Here is a 22679-nt window from a genome sequence, read left to right as displayed (position 1 = left end):
TTCCTCCTCTGCGACAACAGACCTCAGTGGGTCATACAATTCACCAGGGACTCTTCATGCTCCTCGACCAAACATGCTGGTTTCTTCTTAGACCTTCGGGACCTCTCATCTGTACCTGGCACTGTTGCTCACTTTTTTCCTTATCAAGACTTTTTAGAAGTATGATCCCCTCCTCCATATATCTCTAACTGTTCATTTCGTCTCCCTCATTGGCTAGTTGTAGGTAGTCAAAAGTATCCCCAGGCTTATCCCCTTCCACTGCTGAAGATGCCCAGTCCTGTCCCCTTACCCCAGCTCCAGCAGTCCCAGGAGCATCCACTCACTGGTCTCGTGGAAGGTTCTGAGCAGGAGAAGACAGTGACACCATCAGAGCCCCGCCATGAAACAAAATGCCCTCAGCAAGATTTAAGTTCCTCAAAAACTATTCTAGACGACACAGGATGAAGGCCTGCTGAGCTTCTGAACCATCCCCTATACCTTACCTAGGGCTGACAGCCAGCACACTGGAGAGGGAGCCTCCCAGCTCCTTCAGCAGGCTTAGCAGGTATGTCTGTGCCAGCCTCCTTCTGCCTCTCAGATTCTCCTCTGCACCAAGGAGGGAGCAGGCTGTACCTTCTGTCTCCTAGTGAACTCCAGGAGTCATCCCGCCGATGGGTGTCATTCCTCAACCCCACTGCTCCCTATGCATCCCACACATAGGTTGTGGCAAAGGACACCTTCCCTAGCAGGTGGAAAGGGCTTGTCTTCCTTCAGGAGAAGTAGCAACCTCTGATCCTAAAATGTGACTAAGTTGCAGCCTAAGTTGCCCCAAGTTCCCAAGAGAAAGGATCCATGTGGAAACAAGGTTCTATTGTTCTCCCTCGCCTTCCACTCCTTCCCTCACATGATTGGCTCACGAAAACCCGGCCAGCCAAGGGAAGTGTTTACTACCCTGGAACTTTCCAACCTTCCTGGAGATATAAAGGAGCAGAAAAATATAGAAAAACAACTCTTTCTTGTGGATTTTTTTCCCTTGGTTTTAGAAGAAACAACTATGGATTTTTTTTTTTTTTCTGCCTCTCAGGCCTTCCAATTTCTAAATATATCAAGTATAATCATTTTGAGCCAACCAAGTTATTTACAATATGTGTTTATCTTGCTTAACTAACAGAAAATGACTTGAGATTTGTATGGGATTCTTAAAATAGTTCCTAAGTGTTTCCTTAAAAATATTATATTTCCATTTCCCAAAAATCGAACCTCCCTAATTTTTGTATCAAAAAATACCTTAGGCAGCCTGTGCACATGCTTTCTTTTTCAAAGTGGTAAATACAAACTTTCAGTTTAATAAGTTTTTTTTTAATCCTCACCTGAGAATATTTTCCATTGATTTTCAGATAGGGAGGGAGAGAGGGGAGAGAGAGAGAGAAACATCGATGTGTCTCTCTCACATTGATTGGTTGCCTCTAACACCACCCCAACCAGGGCTGGGGATGAACCGAGGTACATGCCCTTGACCAGAATCGAACCCGCCACTCTTTGGTCTGGGGGCCGACACTCTAACTGCTGAGCCAAACTGGCCAATTTAATAGTTCTTGCTTCCATAACAGACAGGTTGTATTTCAGCCAGCTTAGTGGCAAGAAACATAAAAACACTTACAAACAGGTTATATGCATGTCATATTGCTTGGATGGGTAAAAAAATATATATATTCAATTAAAATGTCACCATTGTAGCATGTTCCTTATACAAATATTTTCTGATTTGTATGCATCAGAGCAAAGTTCAGTTCATACTCAACATGCTTGAATATTATTTTTTTCACCTCCTCTCTGTACTCTTACAAGCATGTTCTGAAGCCCCTTATTGTTACCTCTGCATTTTTTCCTTCAGTTTGCCATCCCTTTCATCTATTACCCCCTACGTAGAATAACCAGCAAGGGACTTCCATTTGCTGACTGGGACTAGGATTATGAAAATACCAGATCTCACTCACTTGCATCTTTCTACAGAGATGAGAATAAAAGAGAAGACAACAGTTTTCTTAAAAATGTACTTTTCTACCAAAGGGTGTCATGACTCCTGAGTTCCAAGACGCTTCTGGTTTAAAATCAACTTCATTTACTCCTATTCCCCATTCCTCCTCAACTCAAGGAGGTAAGAGAAGAAATCGTAATTCCACTTCTCCTTTGTTTTTCAAAAGAAGCTCTAGAAACAGAGGGACACACCTATGAAGACAAGGGTCACCTACAGGCCAAGGAGATAGGCCTCAGGAGAAACTAGATCTGTCCACCTTGATCTTGGAATTCAGCCTCCTTAATTGTGAGAGAACAAATTTCTATTGTTTAAGCCAACCCCTCCCCCCAAATAAAAAGAAGTTCAACACTTCTTTAGCAGTATGGGCTCTGTTCTGGGGATGGGACAGAGAAAGGAACAAAGGGACCTGTTAGATGAGAAATGTCAAGTGTTGGCCTGCCCTTTGCAATGTAGAATTTAATATCAACAAGAAGTTCTTTTGCAAGTAACCCTCATCCATCCATATCAATAGAGCGTGTCACTGGAGAAATTTCAGAAAACCCACAGATCACCCCCCAATAGCAGCTGAGTTGGGCACATGACCCACCCCCAGCTAGGTGGCAATAATTTCAGCCAGCTTACTGGCAAGAAACATAAATAAACTTACAAACAGGTTATATGCATGTCAGATTGCTTGAATGAGTAAAAAAAAAAAGGGGGGGGGGGGGCTCATGAAACTCAGACATTAAAAGGAGCATTCTTAGCCAATAAGAAAGGAATGAGCAACGGCAGAATGGCTAGTGGTGCGGCGTGCTGAACAGAGCACTGCCACAGCATCCCGAGGCAGGCTGTTAAAACTCTCTTACATTCTTCATTGGTAAAATCAGGAGATTGAGCCCTGGCCGGTTTGGCTCAACGGTTAGAGTGTCGGCCTGCGGTTCGGTTCCCGCTAAGGGCATGTACCTTGGTTGCAGTTTGTCCTGGCAGCCACTCGATGTGTCCCTTTCACGTCGATGTTTCTCTCTCTTTCTTCTTCCTCTCTCTCCCTCCCACTCTCTCTGAACAAAAAATGGAGAAAAATGTCCTCAGGTGAGGATTTAAAAAAAAAAATCAGGAGGTTGAGCAAAGAGATGTATTTTAATGTCCTTTTTTGTTTTTTACATTTATCTTCAGACAGAGTGGGAGGGGGGAGGGAGAGAGAGAGAGAGAAAAACATCACTGTGAGAGAGACACATTGATTGCTTGCCACCTGTACAACCCCAAATGGGGCCGGGGACTAACCACAACCGAGGTACGTGCCCTTGGCCGGAATCAAACCTGGGACTCTTTGGTCTGCAGGCCGACGCTCTAACCCTCTAACTGCTGAGCCAAACTGGCCTGGGCTCAATGTCTTTTAAGAGGCAACTCAAATCAATTTGTCGTGACTGCAAGGCGAGCTATTTGAGAAAGACTGAGACTGCATCTGGGCTCAGTTCTATTGGTGATGTCAGCCATTGGCCTGGAATAGGAAATGCAGGTATTTTCCATCTTAGATTTTTAAAACTTCTGAGATCCATTCTCGTCCTAGGATTCTTTATGGAAGGCAATATCCAAATCCAGTCAAAGAGAGAAAAGGGGGCTCTGAGAGCTGGTTAAATGATAATAAACAATAATAGCAACTAATACTCATTAAACATTACGTATCAGGAACTGTTCTAAGTCCTATAGATGCATTATTTCACTTACTTGTCACAACAAACACTCAGTGAGGGAGGTACTATTAATATTTCCATTTTACAGATAAGGAAGTGAGGCATACTAAGGCCCAGGGATCTGCTGATGAAGGCACAGCTTACTTAATACTGGGGCTGGGATTCGAACTCAGGTAGTCTGACTTCAGAGACTCGCCCTTGACAAGTATGCTATGATGAAGGAAGAAAAGGAAGAGTAAAGGCACTAGCAGATGGAATGGAGGACACAACGGCAACCTCAGACGTTAAGGCAGAAAGGATGCTGCTCCTACGGAGGAAGGTGGGCACCGTGAAGGCTGTGCAGGCTCCGTTCAAGGTTAACCACCTGCCTTTCCCAAGCACGCCAGCAATGCTTGTGGGAAGCAGAGGGCCATGACCAATACTTCAGAGCTATCTTTGGCTTATCTAAACAACCTTGTTGGAGTACACAAGACTGACCCAGATGAAGTAGAAATAAAAGAAAATATCTAAAAGATAATCAAAGAAAATATCAACTGTGAGTGTCAGATCACTGAAGTGCAACAAAACTTCCAAAGAGTGAGGTCAGCTGGGACTGAAATCACGGAAGAAGGCTTCAGAGAAGAGATGGGATGATGGGCAGAGTTTTGAAAGGCAAGCAAAAGGAGTATCATGACACTGGAAGGCAGCATTCAAGAACCTGAGAGAAGACTAGTCCAAGGTAGGCAGACCCCAACTCAGGTTCTCCAGGGACAAGTGAGGGTGAAATGAAGCCATTGCTTTCTGGATGGTTACTTCTAGAGTTTAAATACACTCTTCTGCATCTCCCAGCAAAGGGACTGCTTCCTGGCTGTCTTTCTCGCACCTAACATTTGTGCCCTACAACTAGAGTAAAGGGATTTAATGGGGAGGATGCCCTTAAGTCAAACTGAGAACTTACCATGTAACAGGTATTGGGCAAAGCACTTAGGCAGAGTTCTTGACTCAGGATCCATGGGGAAGTGGCAGGGGCCCGTGAACCTCCCCAAAAAAGTATGCAAAATACATAAGGGGGCAAGCAAATTTCTGGGGAGAGAGTCCACAGTTTCTTCATCAGATTCTATACATACATATAAGCCACAAAAGTTAAAGAGTCCCTGCACCAGGATGATAAAAGGGGAAAAATGCCCAGGTCCAGCATTGTAGCAATTCACAGTCTCACGAGAGAAGACAAACACAGACACAAATAACTCTGGTGCAAGGCAGACTTTGATAAGTGCACTAATGGAGGTACCCAAAAAATGCAGAGAGGGAAAAGGAGAGCAGAGTTCATTTCAGCTGGGCTGTCAGTAGGACACCCTCTCACCCCAACCTGGCGCTGAGATCCAAGTTTGTAATGAGGAAAACAACCAGCCTTACCGTTTCCCAGGCCCAGACAGAGCCTCTGGCAGCACCTCTTTCTTTGGTACTCCCAGTGGAGTTGAGGCTGGCTCTGTTCCTGCCAGGGAGGTGAAGGAGGACACTGTTTTCAGGACAACGGGAGGCGGTAGGAAGAAGCACATCCTGATATGAGCAATGACCCGGTTCTCCATTTCTTTCCTTTCTACCCAGCCCCCATTCTCTGAATTCCTGAGGCACTTGTAATCCCGACACTCAGTCAGTACTGAATCCCTAACCATGTCCTTTATCCCTAAATTACAGAGACCCCTTACTCTCCAAGCCAGTCTTTTCTCTTACCTCTCCATCCAGAAACTTTGTGCCATTACCATATTTCATTTTCTTCCAAAAAATCATCACCATCTGGAATTCTTATCTATTTTTATGTGTTTATGTGTCTTTTCCTCGTGAAATGTAAGCTCTGTGAAAGTACAGCCTTTACATTTCTGGCTCCCTTCTATGTCCCTAATCCCTACAACATTGCTGGCAACATCTGAGTGCTCAGTAAGGATGTACTGACTGACTGTCTCCTAGTGCCTCGGTATCCAAGTCCCAGAAAGAAAAGTGTAAGGAGAAATGACGGCACTTGTTTTCTCCTGAAAACATTTTTGAGATGCTTGTTGTGCAAAACAGCCTTTAATTAAAATGGTCATGGCAGAATGTAGCCAGGGAACCATGTGTGAAACCCAGAATTGAGTCTTCTTTCGCCTTCTGCATAAACTCTATCGCCAAATTCTGTCACTTGCCTTTGATAGCTCTCAACTTTCTTGTCACCCTTCTCAGCTAGGCCCTCATCACCCACACCTTAGGTCACTGTGAGAACCACCTGAGTGGCCTCTCTATCTCCAAGCCATCTTGCAAACTTCCAAAAGCTTAATCTACCTATGGTCATAATTCCTAGGACATAAAAGGTGTTCAATAAATGTTTGAAGAATTAAAATATGAATCAGTGGATGGATATAAGAAAACACTCCCTTCTACCATATCCAACCCCTGCTCTAAAATGTTTCTGTTGCTCTCTACCAAGTCCACACTCAGCAGCTTGGCACTCGACACTCCAATCATGTCACAACCACCTTTTCAACCTCATCTCCTTCATACCGTGGGAGCCTCTGCACGATAGGATTTGTGTTCCCTAAACTTTTACTTAGCTTCTGCTATATTCCTCCAGTGGAAATATTCACCTTTGATCACACACACACACACACACACACACACACACACACACCAATAATCATAGACTACTGGAGCTGGAGGAGGCCTTAAAAATTCAAGCAAGCCCTGGCCGGTTTGGCTCAGGGGTTAGAGCGTCAGCCTGCGGACCAAAGAGTCCCATGTTTGGTTCCCGTTAAGGGCACGTACCTCGTTGCAGTTTGTCCCTGATCCCAGTTGGGGTCGTGTGTGTGGCAACCAGTCAATGTGTCTCTCTCACATCGATGTTTCTCTCTCTCTCTCTCTTTTCCTCCCTCTCTCCCTCCCGCTCTATCTGAAGATAAATGCAAAAAATGTCCTCGGGTAATAAAGAAAAGAAGAAAAAAAAATCAAGCGAAAGGAATTCCTTTTGGGAACTACAGCAAAATACAAAGCAGTGGTGGATAAAATATGTCAAACTTCTCTTTATTTACATAATTAACCTCTCCACAATGTAAGGGAAATCTCCAGGGGCCAAAGGAATGACGTTGTGAGTGTCAGAACAGCAAGCAGACGCTAACACTTCGGCAGCCCCTTAGTTAGGGGCAACTGACAAACTTTATATAATAGATTAGATCAAACAACTGTGTTTTAAATTATTAAAAACAAAAGACTAATACGGTATTTTTAAAAGAACCAAATTTGAAATAGAGCCAAATAAAACTTATATTTGAAAACTAGTCATTGAATCAAATGAAAAAATGGGGTAGATGTCTCTCCCTCCATTTCTCCCTCAAATGTCTTCCTGTTTCTTTGTGCCTGTGCAATGTCCCCGCCTCTGCTGCTGGAAGTCCACCTGCGATGGGCCCCTCCTCCTCCTGTCCCTTTCCTCCCGCCCTCAACTCGGCTGAAATAGAAAAGAAAACCAAGAACTGAGAATATACATTAAGACTTTGTGCCCTGGCCGGTTTGGCTCAGCAAATAGAGTGTCGGCCCACGGACCAGAGAGTCCTGGGTCCGGTTCCCGCTAAGGGCACGTATCTCTGTTGCAGTTTGTCCCCAGCCCCGGTTGGGGTCGTGTGGGTGGCAACTACTCGATGTGTCTCTTTCACATCGATGTTTCTCTCTCTCTCCCCCTCTCTCCCTCCCACTCTACCTGAAGATAAATGCAAAAAAAATGTCCTTGAATGAGGATTTAAAAAAAGTTTTTTAAAAGACGTTGTCCCTGGTTCATGAGGAAATCCTCAATGTCCTCCTTGCCCGCAAGTCTCTGACTCAGAGGTGGCGCTGAGCAGAGTGAGGAGATCAGCTGGTGGGGAGGGAGGGCTGAGAGAGGGTGCGTATGTGCACAGGCCTGCATGCCTCCATTTGAACCCTGGGTTGGCAGGCAGGGTGGAAAGGAGTGGATCAGAGGATTTGTAAGAAGATCTCAGCGGAGAGGCCTTTAATCTTTGAGGCAACTGCTTGTATGGAGACCATGTTGTGAGATGACCTTGGAGACCAAGTAGCCAGAAGCACTGGGATGGCTGCCACCTCTTAATTCAGGCAACTGAGTCTTGAAAGACCAGGGCCAAAATGTCAAAGACTGACTGTCTTCTTGGCCCATTGTGACCCTGGAGAGGTTCCGAACCTAGCCCTGAAAGAGGCATCCCATTCCAAAGGTTAGGAAACTGAAGCCCTCTAAAGAAAAGGGCCCTGCCCAAGAATCCTCCCTAAGTCCATCACAAAGGCAGAACTGAAACTGAGCCACCCGCCAGTGTTCCTGCCTTCCAGTCCCAGGCAGGAATCCTCAGAGTACTGACACATGCCGCCGAGGGACAGGCTAGCTTTTCCCAACTGCTGAGCTTCTGTGACCTGGAACATCCCCAAACATCTCTCACTCTCCGCAAAATCCTTGCCTTCTAACCTACCCCGTCCCTCCCCAGTGCAAATATTTGCCTGGGATCCGAAAGGAAGGATGGAGGCAGGGCTGAACATCCAGGACAGAAGGGTGGTTAAAGAATGTGTACTTGGTGTCAGGTGCTGGCCATGGGTGGCCCGGAGACTGCTGAGGAACTGGTCGCAGCGGGGTCTTGGACTGAGAAACTGAAGCAGCACTGGCAAAAGGGTAGCTGATAAACGTATCTATCCACTCCTGCCTGCACAGCCATTCTCTAATTCTACCAGCATTCACTGAGCTCCTAATGTATGCTCCTCTTATGTTAAATCTAACTGGGCACCTAACATGTGGTAGACTCACTAAATCTTATTTAGTTATAAGAAAGGCTCTACAGAGAAGGCATTAGAGCCCTGTTACCCAGATGAAGCACCCGAGGCTTGAAAAGGAGGAAGTACCTTATACAGAGTCCTGACTGGTAAGTAATAGAGCTCAGATTTGAACCCTGCCCTGTCTTCAAATTCCTTAATTTTTTCCAGCAGCCATCAGTGCTTTTTATCTCACTTAGTTCTCCATAAAAACGTAAATGCTCGTCCGACTGGTGTGGCTCAGTGGTTGAGCGTCGACCTATGCACCAAGAGGGCGCTGGTTCAATTCCCAGTCAGGGCACACGCCCAGGTTGTGGGCCAAATCCCCAGTGGGGGGCATGCAGGAGGTGGCCAATCGATGTTCTCTCTCATCAATGTTTCTATCTCCCTCTCCCACTCCCTCTCCCTTCCTCTCTCTCTAAAATCAATAAAGAAAAAGAAAAGTAAATGCTCCATGAACATTTTAGTTTGTTTTAAAATGAATCACTTCTCCCTGGCCGGTTTGGCTCAGTGGTTAGAGCGTCAGCCCGCGGACCAATGAGTCACAAGTTCGATTCCAGTCAAGGACATGAACCTCGGTTACGATTCATCGCTGGCCCTGGTTGGGGTCATGCAGGAGGCAGCCACTCAATATGTCCCTTTCATGTTGATGTTTCTCTCTCTCTCTCTCTCTCTCTCCCTCCCTCCCTCCCCCCCCTCTCTCTTCCTCTCCCTCCCTCCCACTCTATCTGAACAAAACTGGAAATATGTCCTTGGGTGTGGATTAAAAAAATAAAAATATAAAAATAATCACTTCTGCAGTCATTCAAGATTTGCAAAGTAAATAAAAATTGAAAAATACACATCACTCAATTTCTTGGGTATTTAGATATAAAATTGTTGGTCTGCCCACTATGTCATTTCTCCATTCCCACCCCACCTTTCTTTCCCCCGTTCCCATCCTTAGGCCCTCCTCCTGGGTCCTGATACCATAAAGCACAATTCTACCTGCTATGGAGTGGGACACAAGCTTGGTCTCTGCTCCACACCACAAAACAGTTGAAAAGAAATGGGTAGAGGACGCAGGTAACACCTCTTTCTTGCACTTGTTTTCTCATCTGTTAGTAATGGGCCTGGATCTCTGTTTATGACTTTATGCATCTGTAAGCCACAAGCTGGGCGGTAGCCACGGTGTCCCCATGAGCCTCAGTGGATAGGAGTCCACATGACAAGCTTGAGCTTCCTGGTCTTCCTGGCCAATCGCCTGGGTTGTTTCATCAGTACTGTCAGGGGTGCCCCAAAGTTTATTGAATTTTCCCTGCATTTACGTCATTGTTTAAAATAAAGGTGGCTCAGGCCCCAACATCTGTCAGTAAATTCCAAGCTTTTGATATTCGTTTCACACATAAGAAGGTGGAAATTTATTTTTGAATGTCATTCAATTTTTCAATACCTAAATAAATTAAAGACACACACACATACACGCAAATAATTTTTAAGCTTTTTTTTTTATATTGTAGAATTCTTGTTTAAGGTATTTCAGAATCCAGCATCTGGTTATCACTGCTTATAATCCTTTTTTTCTTTTTCTTTTTTTCCAACAGTCTCTGGTCAGCATAGTGGGACTATGAATTTCTTCTTCATACTTTTATGCATACCACAGCGCTTTTACTGATTTATTTTATGCCTTGGTTTGGTAAAAAAAAAAAAAATTAAAGTGGCTTACAAGGACCATAGAATATAAGATGACATAAACTAGAAGTAGTTTTTTTTGGGGGGAGGGCAGTGAAAAATAAAGGTATAGGCATAAAATTGATACCAAAATGCAGATCTTAAAATCTTTTACACTTTTTGCCCTGGCCGGTTTTGCTCAGTGGTTAGAGCATCAGCCTGCGGTCCAGAGAGACCCGGGTTCAATTCCCGCTAAGGGCGCGTGCCTCGGTTGCAGTTGGTCCCCGGCCCTGGTTGATCGTGCGGGTGGCAGCCACTCGATGTGTCTCTTTCACTTCGATGTTTCTCTCTCTCTCGTCGAAGTTTCTCTCTCTCTCTCTCTCTCTCTCTCTCCCCCTCCCTCCCTCCCTCCCACTTTATCTGAGCAAAAAATGGGAAAGAAAAAAAAAAACTTTTACACTTTTCCCCAGATGCACCATAAATTGAACTTTGAAGCTTTCTAATGCCCAACACGAAGAGAGTAGCCTGAGTGGTGTCACAACTTACACAGTCAATAAAAATTAAAACAAATTGTTCAAAAGGAGCCAGCTATTTGTAATATTTTGGGAGGGTTCTCACACACAGAGGGAGCAGAGTTTCTCAGACCCATCCTTGCAGCAGCTCTAATGGACAAGTTCACAGGGGCCGGTCTTCCTCGGCCACTTCCTAAGTTAGTACATCTATGCTGTGGTGTGACTGAAAGGGGCACAGGGGGCTGCTGGGGCTCGTAATGTTCTGTTTCCTCAACAGGGTGTTCATTACACAAGTATGTTCATTTTGTGGAAATTCATCAAGCTGTACACTTATATGTGCACTTTTCTGTACATATAAGATACTAAATGAAAAGTTAAACACACACACACATACACACAACCAGGAACCACAAGGGCAATTTGCATCCTTTTCTAAAAAACTGGTTCATAGTTAAGAAATTTTTAGTCCAGCCAATGTGGCTCAGTGGTTGAGCGTCGACCCATGCACCAAGAAGTCGCCAGTTTGATTGCTGGTCAGGGCACATGCCCAGGTTGTGGGTCTGATCCCCAATGGGGGACATGCAGGAGGCAACCAATCGAAGTTCTCTCTCATTGATGTTTCCATCTCTCTCTCCCTCCTCTCCCTTCCTCTGTCTCTTAAATCAATAAAGGAAAAAAAAAATCCCAGTCAGTGTGGCTCAGTGGATTGAGCGTCCCATGGACTGAAAGGCCCCAGTTCAATTCCTGGTCAGGGCACATCTCTGGGTTTCAGGCTAGATCCCCGGGGGGGGGGGGGGGGATATGATTGGTGTTTCTCTTTCACATTGATATTTCTCTCTCTCCTTCCCCCTCTCTCTAAAAAACCAACAGAAATATACTTAACAGAAATAAATTACAGCCCTGGCCGATTTGGCTCAGCAGTTAGAGCATTGGCCTGCAGTCCAGAGAGACTGGGGTTCGGTTCCCGCTAAAGGCACGTACCTCAATTGCAGTTAGTCCCCAGCCCTGGTTGGCTGTGCGGGTGGCAGCCACTTGATGTGTCCCTTTCACATCGATGTTTCTCTCTCTCTTCCTCTCTCTCCTTCCCACTCTATCTGAACAAAAAATGGAAAAATGTCCTCAGGTGAGGATAAAAAATAAATAAATAAATAAATAAATAAATAAATAAATAAATAAATATTACAAGGTAAAAATAATACTCATTCTTGCTTGTCTTGTGGATACTTCTAACACTGAACGCAGCACTTGTTAGAACCTAAGAGTCTGTAAAAATTTAAAGATCTATCCATCATGCTTTGCTCAGAATATATAACATATTCAGCCCAACGCCCTTTTTTTTTTTTTAAATCCTCACTCGAGGATTTTTCCATTTTTTATTCAGATAGAGTGGGAGGGAGAGAGAGAGAGAGAGAGAGAGAGAGAAAGAAACATCGACGTGAAAGGAACACATCGAGTGGCTGCCAACCAGGGCCAGGGACAAACTGCAACCGAGGTACGCACCCTTAGCGGGAACTGAACCCAGGTCTCTCAGGACCGCAGGCCAACGCTCTAACCGCTGAGCTAAACCGGCCAGGCCCAACGCCCTTTAAATACTCTTTCCTAACTATTCTCACCTCTTCCAGTAGTGTTTTTTAATATCACATAACATATAAATCTATTAACTGTGGATCACAGGGTCAAAGAAGGATTGTCTGAAAGCACAAAATGTTTGGTTGGCCTAGTTTAGACCTCATTACCCTTGGATATAAGGAAAAGTGCTCATGGAAAATAAAAGGGTAGATTTTGAGACTAGTGGAACTTGGTAGAGAACTAGACAGTGAGCGGCCAACTCTAAGAACAGCCTCTAGGCCCCGTTCCAAAGCAAACTCTGCTATGGCGGCTATGCTGCTCTGCTCCATAAAGCTCGGCACCAGAGGGCAAGACCAGGCTCCGTGGCCTGGAAAATTACTGCAGTGCAACTACCAGCAGCTCCTAAAACCAGCACAGAAGAGGTTGCTTCAGAAGACCTTGTGCTGCAAAGCAATTAGAACCACAGAGTGCGCCTGAACAACTCCCAGCACAGGAAGCAGCAAGCAGTCCGGCACCACCCAGCAGGTGAATGGGGCCTCAACTCAGATTGAAGGGCCCTCCCTGGGTGGTGGGTAGGATAGAGAGCAGCTATGTGGCTACAATTCTGCTGGCTACGTGGGAACAGGGAATGAAGAGACCAGGGAAAGGAAACACCATGTCTGCATCCCTGGTACACAATGGTAGGTCCGAAGAAAACACATTTATAATAAAAAAGCATTGATAGACCTGGCCGGTTTGGCTCAGCAGTTAGAATGTCGGCCTACAGTCCAGAGAGACCTGGGTTCGGTTCCCGCTAAGGGCATGTATCTCAGTTGCAGTTTGTCCCCAGCCCTGGTTGGGTCGTAGGGTGGCGACCACTCAATGTGTCCCTTTCACATCAGTGTTTCTCTCTCTCTCTCTCTCTCTTTCTCTCTCTCCCTCCCACTCTATCTGAACAAAAAGTGAAAAAATGTCCTCAGGTGATGATTAAAAAAAAAAAGCATTGATAGCTTAATTCTTATTATCCTTTGCATTTGTGTTTACTTTTTTTTTTTCTTAATTGATTTTAGACAGAGAGGAGGGGAGAGGGAGAGAAAGATAGAAACATGGATGAGAGAGAACATTGATTGGCCGCCTCCTGCATGCCCCCCACTGGGGATAGGGCCCACAACCTGAGCATGTGCCCTGACCAGGAATCGAACTGGCAACCTCTTGGTGCATGGGTCGACACTCAACCACTGAGCCACACCAGCTGGGCTGCATTTGTGTTTAAAGGCTATTGTTTATATGTACCAGGAACAACAATTCCTAGGGTCTATTCTTAGATTGGTCACTGGTAAACAAAGTATCTGCCAATGGAAACGTGCTCAGAAATTCTGAGCTCTTCCATCCATAACCAGAAGGTATTTATTTGAGTGCCTAGTATGTGACCAGATTTGAATACTAATTTGAAGTTACACACAGAAGCTGCGTAACCAGAATGGTGGCACAAAGACAGGTAAATAGGACACAAGAACAGGAGCCAGAGGGTCCCTGCATGGGAAAGAGGACCAACCCAGCCAGGGCAGCGAGAAACAGAGTCCTCGGCCACAAGGCACATGTGAACCAGTTGTACTTCCTTTCTGCACTCGCCTGCGCTCTGAGTTTCAACACTAAGCTGCACCACCCCTGTTCTGCCCACACATCTGTCTCATTTGTTTCTCCCCCTCTCCCTGCCTGCAGCTCAGATTACTGTTCTGCCCCAAGGTACCTCTGTTACTGGAGGGTTTGTATCCTTTCCAAAGGGGAATGGCTGGGGCGATCCCAGGAGCTGAAGTGTCTGCCTGACATCTGTGGGTGTGGCTCCCCAGCCCACTCAAAGTCAATTAGAAATCACAAAAGCCAACTAGAAAAATGTGTTATAGATTGAAGACAGTGAAAGCCGATTAATTCCTGAGCTTGAGAACACTTTGGGGTTCATCAGGTAAACCTGGCCCTTAAATGCCAGACCCAGAAAGAGGCTGGTGCACGGGGTCATTCCACCCTGGCTTTGTGCCCAAACTCGATGTCTGGGCTCCAGCACCAAGTTGGTCCCAGCAGGTCAATTATAGAGTAAAGAACCTAGAAACCATTTTAGTCCAGACCACTCCCCGCAGGCAGGACTTAGCTAACTCAATCTGAACAAATGGGTATAACTCGTTAAAACCTGCCAGAATGGAGAGTCTTTAACTTCCAATAATAGTCTGTTCCCAGGGCTGCTTTTCAGCTGGTACACACTGGTATAGCTGTACCAGTTATCAAAATACTGAAATACTTATGAACATGTACATAAGTATATACAGTGACTAACTACCCCAGACCCTCTGAATGCCCCACTACCACCCTGACCTGTCCCCAGGAGAGCTTTATGACTCAGCAGCTAACAGGCTAATGCCAACCACAGCAAGAGACCTTCAGTACTCTGTTCAGGCACCACCATCCCTAACAAAGTATTGTTAAGTTGTTTTACTGTTACCCTTGCCTGTTCCATTCCATATGGCTACCCTACTTTAAAACAGTCAACTGCTTTTATCTATAAATGCCTTTCTTTTTTGTTGTTGTTGTTAATCCTCACCCTAAGATGTTTTTCCATTGATTTCAGATAAAGTGGAAGGGAGAGAGAGAGCGGGGAAAAGGAGAGAGAGAGAGAGAGAGAGAGAGGGAGAGACACCATTGGTTGCTTCCTGCATGACCCAGGGCCAGGGATTGAACCTATGACCCAGACCAGGGCCGGGAATCGAACCTGCAACCCAGGTATGTGTCTCTGACCGTGAATTGAACCCACAACCCTTCGGTCCACCGGCCGATGCTGAGCCAAACCTGCCAGGGCTACAAATGTTATTTTTTAAGGTTGTTACTCAAATTCTTTCATAATACAGCACGATTCCATATTCTCCTTCATACCCTTTGCTGCACCAAACCAGAGTCTCAACATTCCCAAACACCGACTTCCCCTGTCTCTGAGTCTTCGCTTACACTGCTCTTTCTGACTGAACAACCTTCTCTTTCCATGTCCGCTAAAATCTTACCAGCTCAAGATCTCCTGAAATGTCACCATTTCCATAAAATTAGTTGAAAGAGCTGTGTCCCATTACCAGAAGTGTCACAGCAACATCTAGATTCTACATCTGTAAAACTTAAAGACTGTTTCATATTATAATTCTTTTGACATGTGTACCCAAACTCCTCCCCTAGAAAAAGCCGTTGAGAGGGCAGAAACTATAACCTTAGTCATCATTACATCTAAGTGACATCGCACAATGCCTTGCTCAAGGTATGTGCCAAATAAACATTTGTTTAAATGAGTGAGTGAACAGCTCTAATTATTTTGTCCAAGGGACCCATTTTCTATCCATTAATGATTTTGGTTGTTTTTCTCTGAAGTTACTCCAGTTGTGGTTGTATCTTTTTTTAACATGTGGAGCCCAAACTGCACATCATCCATATCTTAAACCGCTGAGCTACTCCATAAAGATGAAGCAGAAAGCCTGCTCCCTGTCATTACTTCACCACTCTAGAGTTTGTGACTGCCACCTCTCCATGTATTTCTTCCAGCACCAGATGGATGTACCAGCCACACAGGGACAGGCAAATGAAAGGTTCTTTAATGAAGGGTGGCCTTCCAGATGACAGGAAAGCTGGTGGTGGAGTGAGCTGGCAGGGACTGCTAGAGGGAGGAGGCAGGATGGCTCGTTGGGAGCAAAGCCAAGATGGGACTCCAGTTGCTGTGGACAAGGCCACGGGTACAGCCCTGGGAGGGGACATCTTACTACCCTAGTTGCTGTGGATTTGCCAGGGTGTAGAGGAGGGAATATGCTGGCCACCCCCTTGCTACCTCTCTACTTCCTAATTCCTCCTCCTCTGTTCTCCCTTCAGAGAAATAGCTCTGAGCTGAGAGTAAGCCCTATAAGGACAAGAGGACTTTGATACAAAATGTCTGGGCTTCTTACAAACAAATAAGGATGGAAGACAAGGAGCCAGAAACCACAGCCACTGTCTAAATCTCATTCCAAAAGGAAACCAGGGAAAAAGTAGAACATAATGGGATGGCCAGGGTGAAAAGCCACCCTGTAGAGCAGATGGGTTTCAGGGTTCTAAGTGATCCATCAGTGTCCATGCTTGGACTCTCATTAAAAATGACAGTTAAGCCCTGGCCGGTTTTCTCAGTGGTTAGAGTGTCGGCCCATGAACCAAAGACTCTCAGGTTTGATTCCAGTCAAGGGCACCGTACCTCAGTTGTGGTTCGGTCCCCGGCCCTGGTCGGGATCATGCAAGAGGCAACCAGTCGATGTGTCTCACGTTGATGTGTCTCCCCCCCCCCCCACTCTATCTGAAGATAAATGGAAAAATATCCTCGGGTGAGGATTTAAAAAAAAAACAATAAGGTGCCCTGGCCAGTTTGGCTCAGTGGTTAGTCAGCCTGTGGACCAAAGAGTCAAGAGCAGGTACTGGTCTGCAGATTTGATCCCTGGCCTAGGTCAGGGTAATGTGGGAGGCAACCAATCAAGTGTCTCTCTCATATCGCAGTTTCTCTCCCCCATCCCCCTTCCACTCTGTCTAAAAATCAATGGAAAAATATCCTCGGGTGAGGATAAAACAAAAAAAAATTAAAAAAACAAAATGATGGTTAAAGAGAAGAAAGCCAATTCTGGAATAGGAAGCTGGGGACATTTTTCTGGAGAAGAGTCAGTTTGGAAAAGGAAACAAAGAATAAGGAAACCCAGTCCGAGTTAAAATTCATCTAGAAGGGAAATCAAACAGACCCAAGAATTGATGGCTAAGGATGAGACAGCCAGAGGAGACAGAGTGTGAGATTCTGTTTATGGCAACTGCTTCTGGTCTCAGAGAAGAAAGCATGCTTGAGATAAAAGTATGTGTTGGGGGGTGGGGGGGTGGGGAGGAAGAAGGGGCACAAAACAACTGCCTTCCTCTGTTTTTAATTTGTGCAGAGGATCCCACTGGCCACCACATTAATAAAATTGAGACGAGGTGGCCCAAGGAGAAAAGAAGGAAGACCCTTCCCAGGGCCTCCCACCTGCACACACTCCAGCTGGACTCATCCACTTGGCACTATGAAGGGTATGGAAGGGTAGGATTCACTGTCTTTCAGAAGGAAAAACAAGGCTCCAGGGAGGGAAGAACTAGCTGTGGGAAGGCAGATGGGTCATCAGAAGGAAGAACTCTCCAACTTAGAGCTGTGGAACTGCCTTCCTCATGATGTGCTGAGCTCTCTGGCCCTGGGAATGATCAAGAAGGGGAGATCATGTAACCTTAGTAACAAGGAGACTGAAAGAAACCTTGGAGATCATTTGGTCCAACTTCCTCCTTCTACCTGAGATGCTGCCATTTTCCCCTTGATTCCCCGACTAATTAGTTACAGAACCAGGACAGAAACCCCAGTTTTCCAACTCACAAACAGAATTATTTCAGCTGCCATACAGTGAGAGATTCCACCATAGACATTATCTCTACCCTGAACCAGCTCAATTACTGACCCTAGTGATTCCCTCTACTTGGCTACAGGAGACAAAGCACCACACCCAACTCTGGGCAAAGCAGCTGACGCAAGGACATATCAGAGAATTTTCTCACCAGTAATTTCATCAGGCATTCCTTCAGTTTCCTAAGAGGGGAAAGTGCAGGCATGGGAGAAGATGTGCTAGAACAATGAACTTCTCTGCCCCTTGGGCTTGGAAAGGAAACTACAGGTTTCCTTTCCTCCACTCCTTCCAGTTATTACATTGACCTTTTACACTGCCTGACACTTTCAGAGTTTTACTTGTTAGTTCCATGAATAGAAAACTGAAAATCACCTTGGATACCCATGCCTATTGAAGTAAAGAGAATCACCTTGGAGAGGGAGAGAGAGAGGCCATCCCCTCTCCATCTTCTTAGGAGGAAACTGAGGAACAGAAAAAGTAGCTTTGGCTAAGTTAGAAGGCATTAAGTGGTCCATTGTGCTGTCCATTGTTTCCTTGAGCGGGGTCTGGGAGTTTGGTAAAGTCCGTAGAGTTCCCAAGGAGGGTTTCATTTCAAATAACTAGTTTAGGATGGCCAGGCTAGGAGAGGGGCCGGCTCAATGAGAAGACAGGAGACCTGGAGGAAGAGGAAGGGGCTGGGAGGGGAGGGGAGTGGCGTGGCGTATGGGAAGCGGGTAGGAGAGGTGGCTCTAAGAGAGATTGTTAAAATAAAGCACCGCAGAAAACGCACCAGCAGAGGAAATGGAGCCAGCCCTAGAGAAGGCGATAAGCAAAGTTTGGGCCGCGCAGACTAGAGCGCGCGGCCTCGGTGAGGACGGCCGAGGGCATCCCCGACACAGATCTACAGCCCGCGCGTGGACTGCGCGTGTCTCCTCCTGGGGGACTGCATGCCTCGCGCCGCTGGAAGTACCCTAAGTCTCAGCCAGCACTTCCACGGGGCGGGTGGGAAGCCTCTCTTCCCGCCGCCCTCCGAGGGGAGAAGCAAGCAGCCCCGAGGATGCCCCGACCCGGGGTAGCGGGTGGCCAGGCCCGGGGTCGGCCCTTCCTCCGCGACTAGGCAGCGGGGCGGCGCCGAGCACCTGGAGACGAAAACGAGTTCAAAATCGGGTCTGAAGACGAGAGGCGAGGCTCCCCTGTGCGGGAGCCAGCGGTTCTGCCCTTTCCCACCTCCGTGCCCTCTCCCGCCCGGTGCTACTTACTCCGGTTCAGGGGGTTCCCGCCGACCTGGGCCGATGCCACCAGTTCCAAATAAAGAGTCCAGAGCCCCACGGACACCAAGGCGAGCACCAGGAGCAGCCGGAAGCGCCGCCGCAGCAGCTTGACTGGGAGCAGGAGTAGCAGGAGCAGCGCGGCGCGGGGACTCCCCATGGCGCTGCGCCCGGGGGGCCGCCGCCAGCCCCAGCCCCCCGGCCGGGCCCAGCGCCCCGGGCGCGCGGGGTCCCAGCCCCAGCCCAGCGTCTCAGGGCTGAGCCGAGGCCGTCTCCCCCGGCCGCGCTCCAACGGGGCGCGGGCTCATGCTCCGCGCGCCAGGGGTCGGGCAGCTGCGCGAGTGCCGCGCGCCGGCCCCAGGTCTCTCCAGGAGCGGCTCCTCCTCCGCGAGTGTCCTCCGAGCGCGGTCTCCTCTCCACGCCTCTCCCTGTCGCAGGCGCGCTGCCTCCCTCCCAACCCGCTGGCTCGCTGGCTCGCTGGCTCGCACACACTGCCCACCCGGAGGTTCCCTAGGTGCGCGCCAACCCGTCTCTCCTCTCTCCCTCTCCGGCTTTCTCCCAGTCTGGCCTCTACAGCTCACCCACCTGTCCCGCCCCCGCTCAGGCCCCGCCCCCAGGGCGCAGGTGGGCCCCGCCCCCGAGGAGCCCTGGGAAAGGGAAAGAGTCCCTCTGCCCTTCCTGGGGCAGCAAGAGATGAGGCCAGGGGATTAGTTAGTAATTGGCGCTCCCGCCGACTAGAGATGGGTGGAGTATAGGTGGGGGCGGATTATGATCTGGGCTCCGCATTACTGAAGGAAACTGAGGTACCTCCTAGGCACTGCATGGCATTGCTCCCCAAGCAGAAGTGAAGCTGGGTAGATGCGGAGCTCCGATGGGGGCTCGTGTTGGGGTGATGCTTGAGATTTTGGCCTCAGAGCCTTTCGTGGCCTACATCGACCCTACTCTCTACTTTAGGTAACAAGAGTAGACATGATATTAGGCTATGGCCACTTAATTCAGCCCTAGTTTCCTCTTTCAGGACGGATTTGAAGACGCTTCCCTTCCAGCCTCAACCACATCTCTGGGAGGCACTGGAGAGTTATATGGCCCCCAGGTGAACCCCAACTAACTTTTTCCAGACTGGGATGAAATAGCTGTTGGGGAAGAGTAGATGGTGGAGGGTTCTGCAGCATTCCAGTTCTCTGCCTTCAGGCAGTAAAACATTGTCTGATGTAAATGAAATAATTAAGGTCCGGGGGAGCAGAGTGAATTGCCTCAGGTCATTCAACAGGTAATAATGCTGTTTTATTGTCGACTATTACTCCTGGGGAAAATGATTAGCAGGTGATGGAGAAAGTGGAGGTACAAAAGCGTTCCGGATATTTTAAAATCAAATGGATAAGATGCAAATATTTGTCCAAGACAAGTTCACAGAATGGAGTGCTATGTTTTTCCTTCTCTCTGGTCCCACCTTAGTTAATTGTACAATAGTCCAATTGTCTCTACTGGACTATTGTAACTTTTCCTGGACTAGCTTCCTGGACTTCAGGCTCCCTCACCCTACCTTAGCCATCATCTCCACTACTACCACATAGTCTTTTTTTAAATTTGTTTTTTTCTTTATTGATTTTTAGAGAGAGAGGAAGGGAGAGGATGAGAGAGAGAGAACATTGATTGGCCACCTCCTGCACACCCCTCACTGGGGATTGGACCCACAACCTGGGCATGTGCCCTGACTGGGGAACCAGTGACCTCTTGGTGCACGGGTTGGTGCTCAATCACTGAGCCGCACTGGCTGGGCCAGATAGTCTTTTATTTAAATCCTCACCCAAGGATATGCTTAGAGAGAGATCCTTTATGCACCCTGAGATGGAACATGTAACTTATGTATGTGCTCTGACTGGGAATCGAACACACAATCTTTTGGTGCACAGTATAACAATCCGACCAACTGAGCCACCTACTAGATAGTCTTTATAAAAATCTCTTACACATCTATATACCTGGTCAGAAATATTTAATAGCTCCCAGTGCTTACGGATTAAAACACAAACTGTAAATCTGAATTCAAGGTCTTCCAAAACCTTTTCCAACTTTGTGACCACCTGAAACCTGCTCCAGCTATAATGATTTTTTTCTTGTTGGTCAGGTTTGACCCTTTCTTTAAGGTCCATTTTGGGTTCTATGAAGCTTTGTTGGATCGGCCCCATCCTGAGCAACCCCACCCTCCTGAGAGCTTTAATAGAATTTACAGTGGTCCCACCTGCTGATATATTCAGACTCACTTTTGAGTATAAATCTTATTCCCCCAATTTCACTGTGAGGCTTCAAAAGGGGGAACTTTGCATCCTCAGTTTGTATCATGTCAGGGAGACAAAATTATCCTCTACCCTTCAAGTTTTTCTGGCTGAACAAATAACCAAATTAACACAAGACAGACTAGCAGGAAAAAACACATTAAAGTTGAATAACATGTACACCTTCTATATATATGGGAGATACTCAGGAAAACTGAGTAACCAAAATGGTGGAAGTTACCACCTTTTAAATGTCACCTTCAGCTGAAGACAAAGATGTTGGGGGAGGAGAGTCAGTTATGGGAGGCCACCAGGACAAGCACAGTAACCAAGGGTAAGGCTGTTAAGCAGATGTAAGGCCAAACCTTCTCCTGTGATAGCGAGGGCAGGCCTGGTACAGTGAAGGGGACACTCTTACAAATGGAGATTTCCCTTACCAATGTAAATGTCCTTTTACAAAGGGTAACTTTTACTTGGTTTTCAGACTTCTCCCAGGTCTCCTGTTTCATAAAATTAACCAGTCTGAAATAATCAGTATCCCAAAGTGGCATATTTTAGGGTGGCACACTCTGCTCCTCTTCATAGCACAGTGCCCATTTGGCATTCACTGATGTTTGAGGATGAAGGGAGTACTTGGCATGAACAGTGCTCCAGAACTTTCAGTGTAGTGGTTTAGCAAAAGGTGAACCTGAAGGACAATTCTCTAGTAATAAATAGCCCCAGGGAAATGTCTCTGGGACGTTCCAACCGCAGCTGTGTGCGCTTCCCTTGCTCTTTCTCTTCAAAAGACCAAGTCAGGAGCAGCCAGCATGAACAAGCTTGGCTGAGGCAGGTGGGAGGTGACCAGGGTCCCTGTCAATAGAGTCTCTCTCTCAGTGGGGACAACCAGTCTGCATAACTAGATGGAAGGCTGAGTCACTTTCAGGCAGTCACTTCAATCAACCAAACCCTTGAAGTATCTATTATGTGGGAACCGGGAGAGATGTAAAGCAGAGAGCGTGCCTTTAGTTGAGGAGAAAAGATATCCCACAGAAAAACAAATCTGACAATTTAAAGGCTGAATTCCCGGTCCAAAAGTGAATTTCAAAGAAATTCACAAAAGAAAAGAGATCACTTTAGACCTTCTAATTCTGTGCCCTTCTCTTATCACGTTATAGCTTTTTTTTTTTTTTTTTTTTTAGTTTAAATGCATTTTCTTTTTAGACAAACTACATGACATGATTTTCTTTCTTTTCTTCTTTATTGATATCAGAATGAGAGAGAGGGGAAGGGAGAAAGAGAGAAAGAGAGAAACATCGATGAGAGAGAACATTAATTGGCCGCCTCCTGCATGCCTCCCACTGGGGATTTGGCCCACAACCTGGGCATGTGCCCTGATCAGGAATCAAACTGGTGACCTCTTGGTGCATGGGGTTGACGCTCAACCTCTGAGCCACACCAGTCGAGTTACATGATTTTCTTAAAAACAATGCCTTTGCTTCAAATAAATCAAAGTCAAAATAAATGAGTAGC

The 22679-nt window shown here is 46.7% G+C and overlaps 1 protein-coding gene across 1 annotated transcript in view; it reads right to left on the bottom strand.

Annotated features, from left to right (window-relative positions):
• Nucleotides 1–19423, bottom strand: part of B4GALNT3 (beta-1,4-N-acetyl-galactosaminyltransferase 3) — a 99400-nt gene extending 79977 nt beyond the window's left edge. The window contains exon 1 of the mRNA XM_036252446.1: nucleotides 18883–19423. Within this exon, the coding sequence (XP_036108339.1) occupies nucleotides 18883–19051 (169 nt within the window). The 5' untranslated portion in view covers nucleotides 19052–19423. The remainder of the gene's footprint in view (nucleotides 1–18882) is intronic.
• Nucleotides 19424–22679: the final 3256 nt, after the last annotated feature.

The sequence above is a fragment of the Molossus molossus genome, unplaced genomic scaffold (assembly GCF_014108415.1).
Source record: "Molossus molossus isolate mMolMol1 unplaced genomic scaffold, mMolMol1.p scaffold_m16_p_10, whole genome shotgun sequence".
Classification (NCBI taxonomy): domain Eukaryota; kingdom Metazoa; phylum Chordata; class Mammalia; order Chiroptera; family Molossidae; genus Molossus; species Molossus molossus.
The sequence above is the reverse complement of the archived record's forward strand: the minus strand, read 5'-3'. Positions and strand labels throughout refer to the sequence as shown.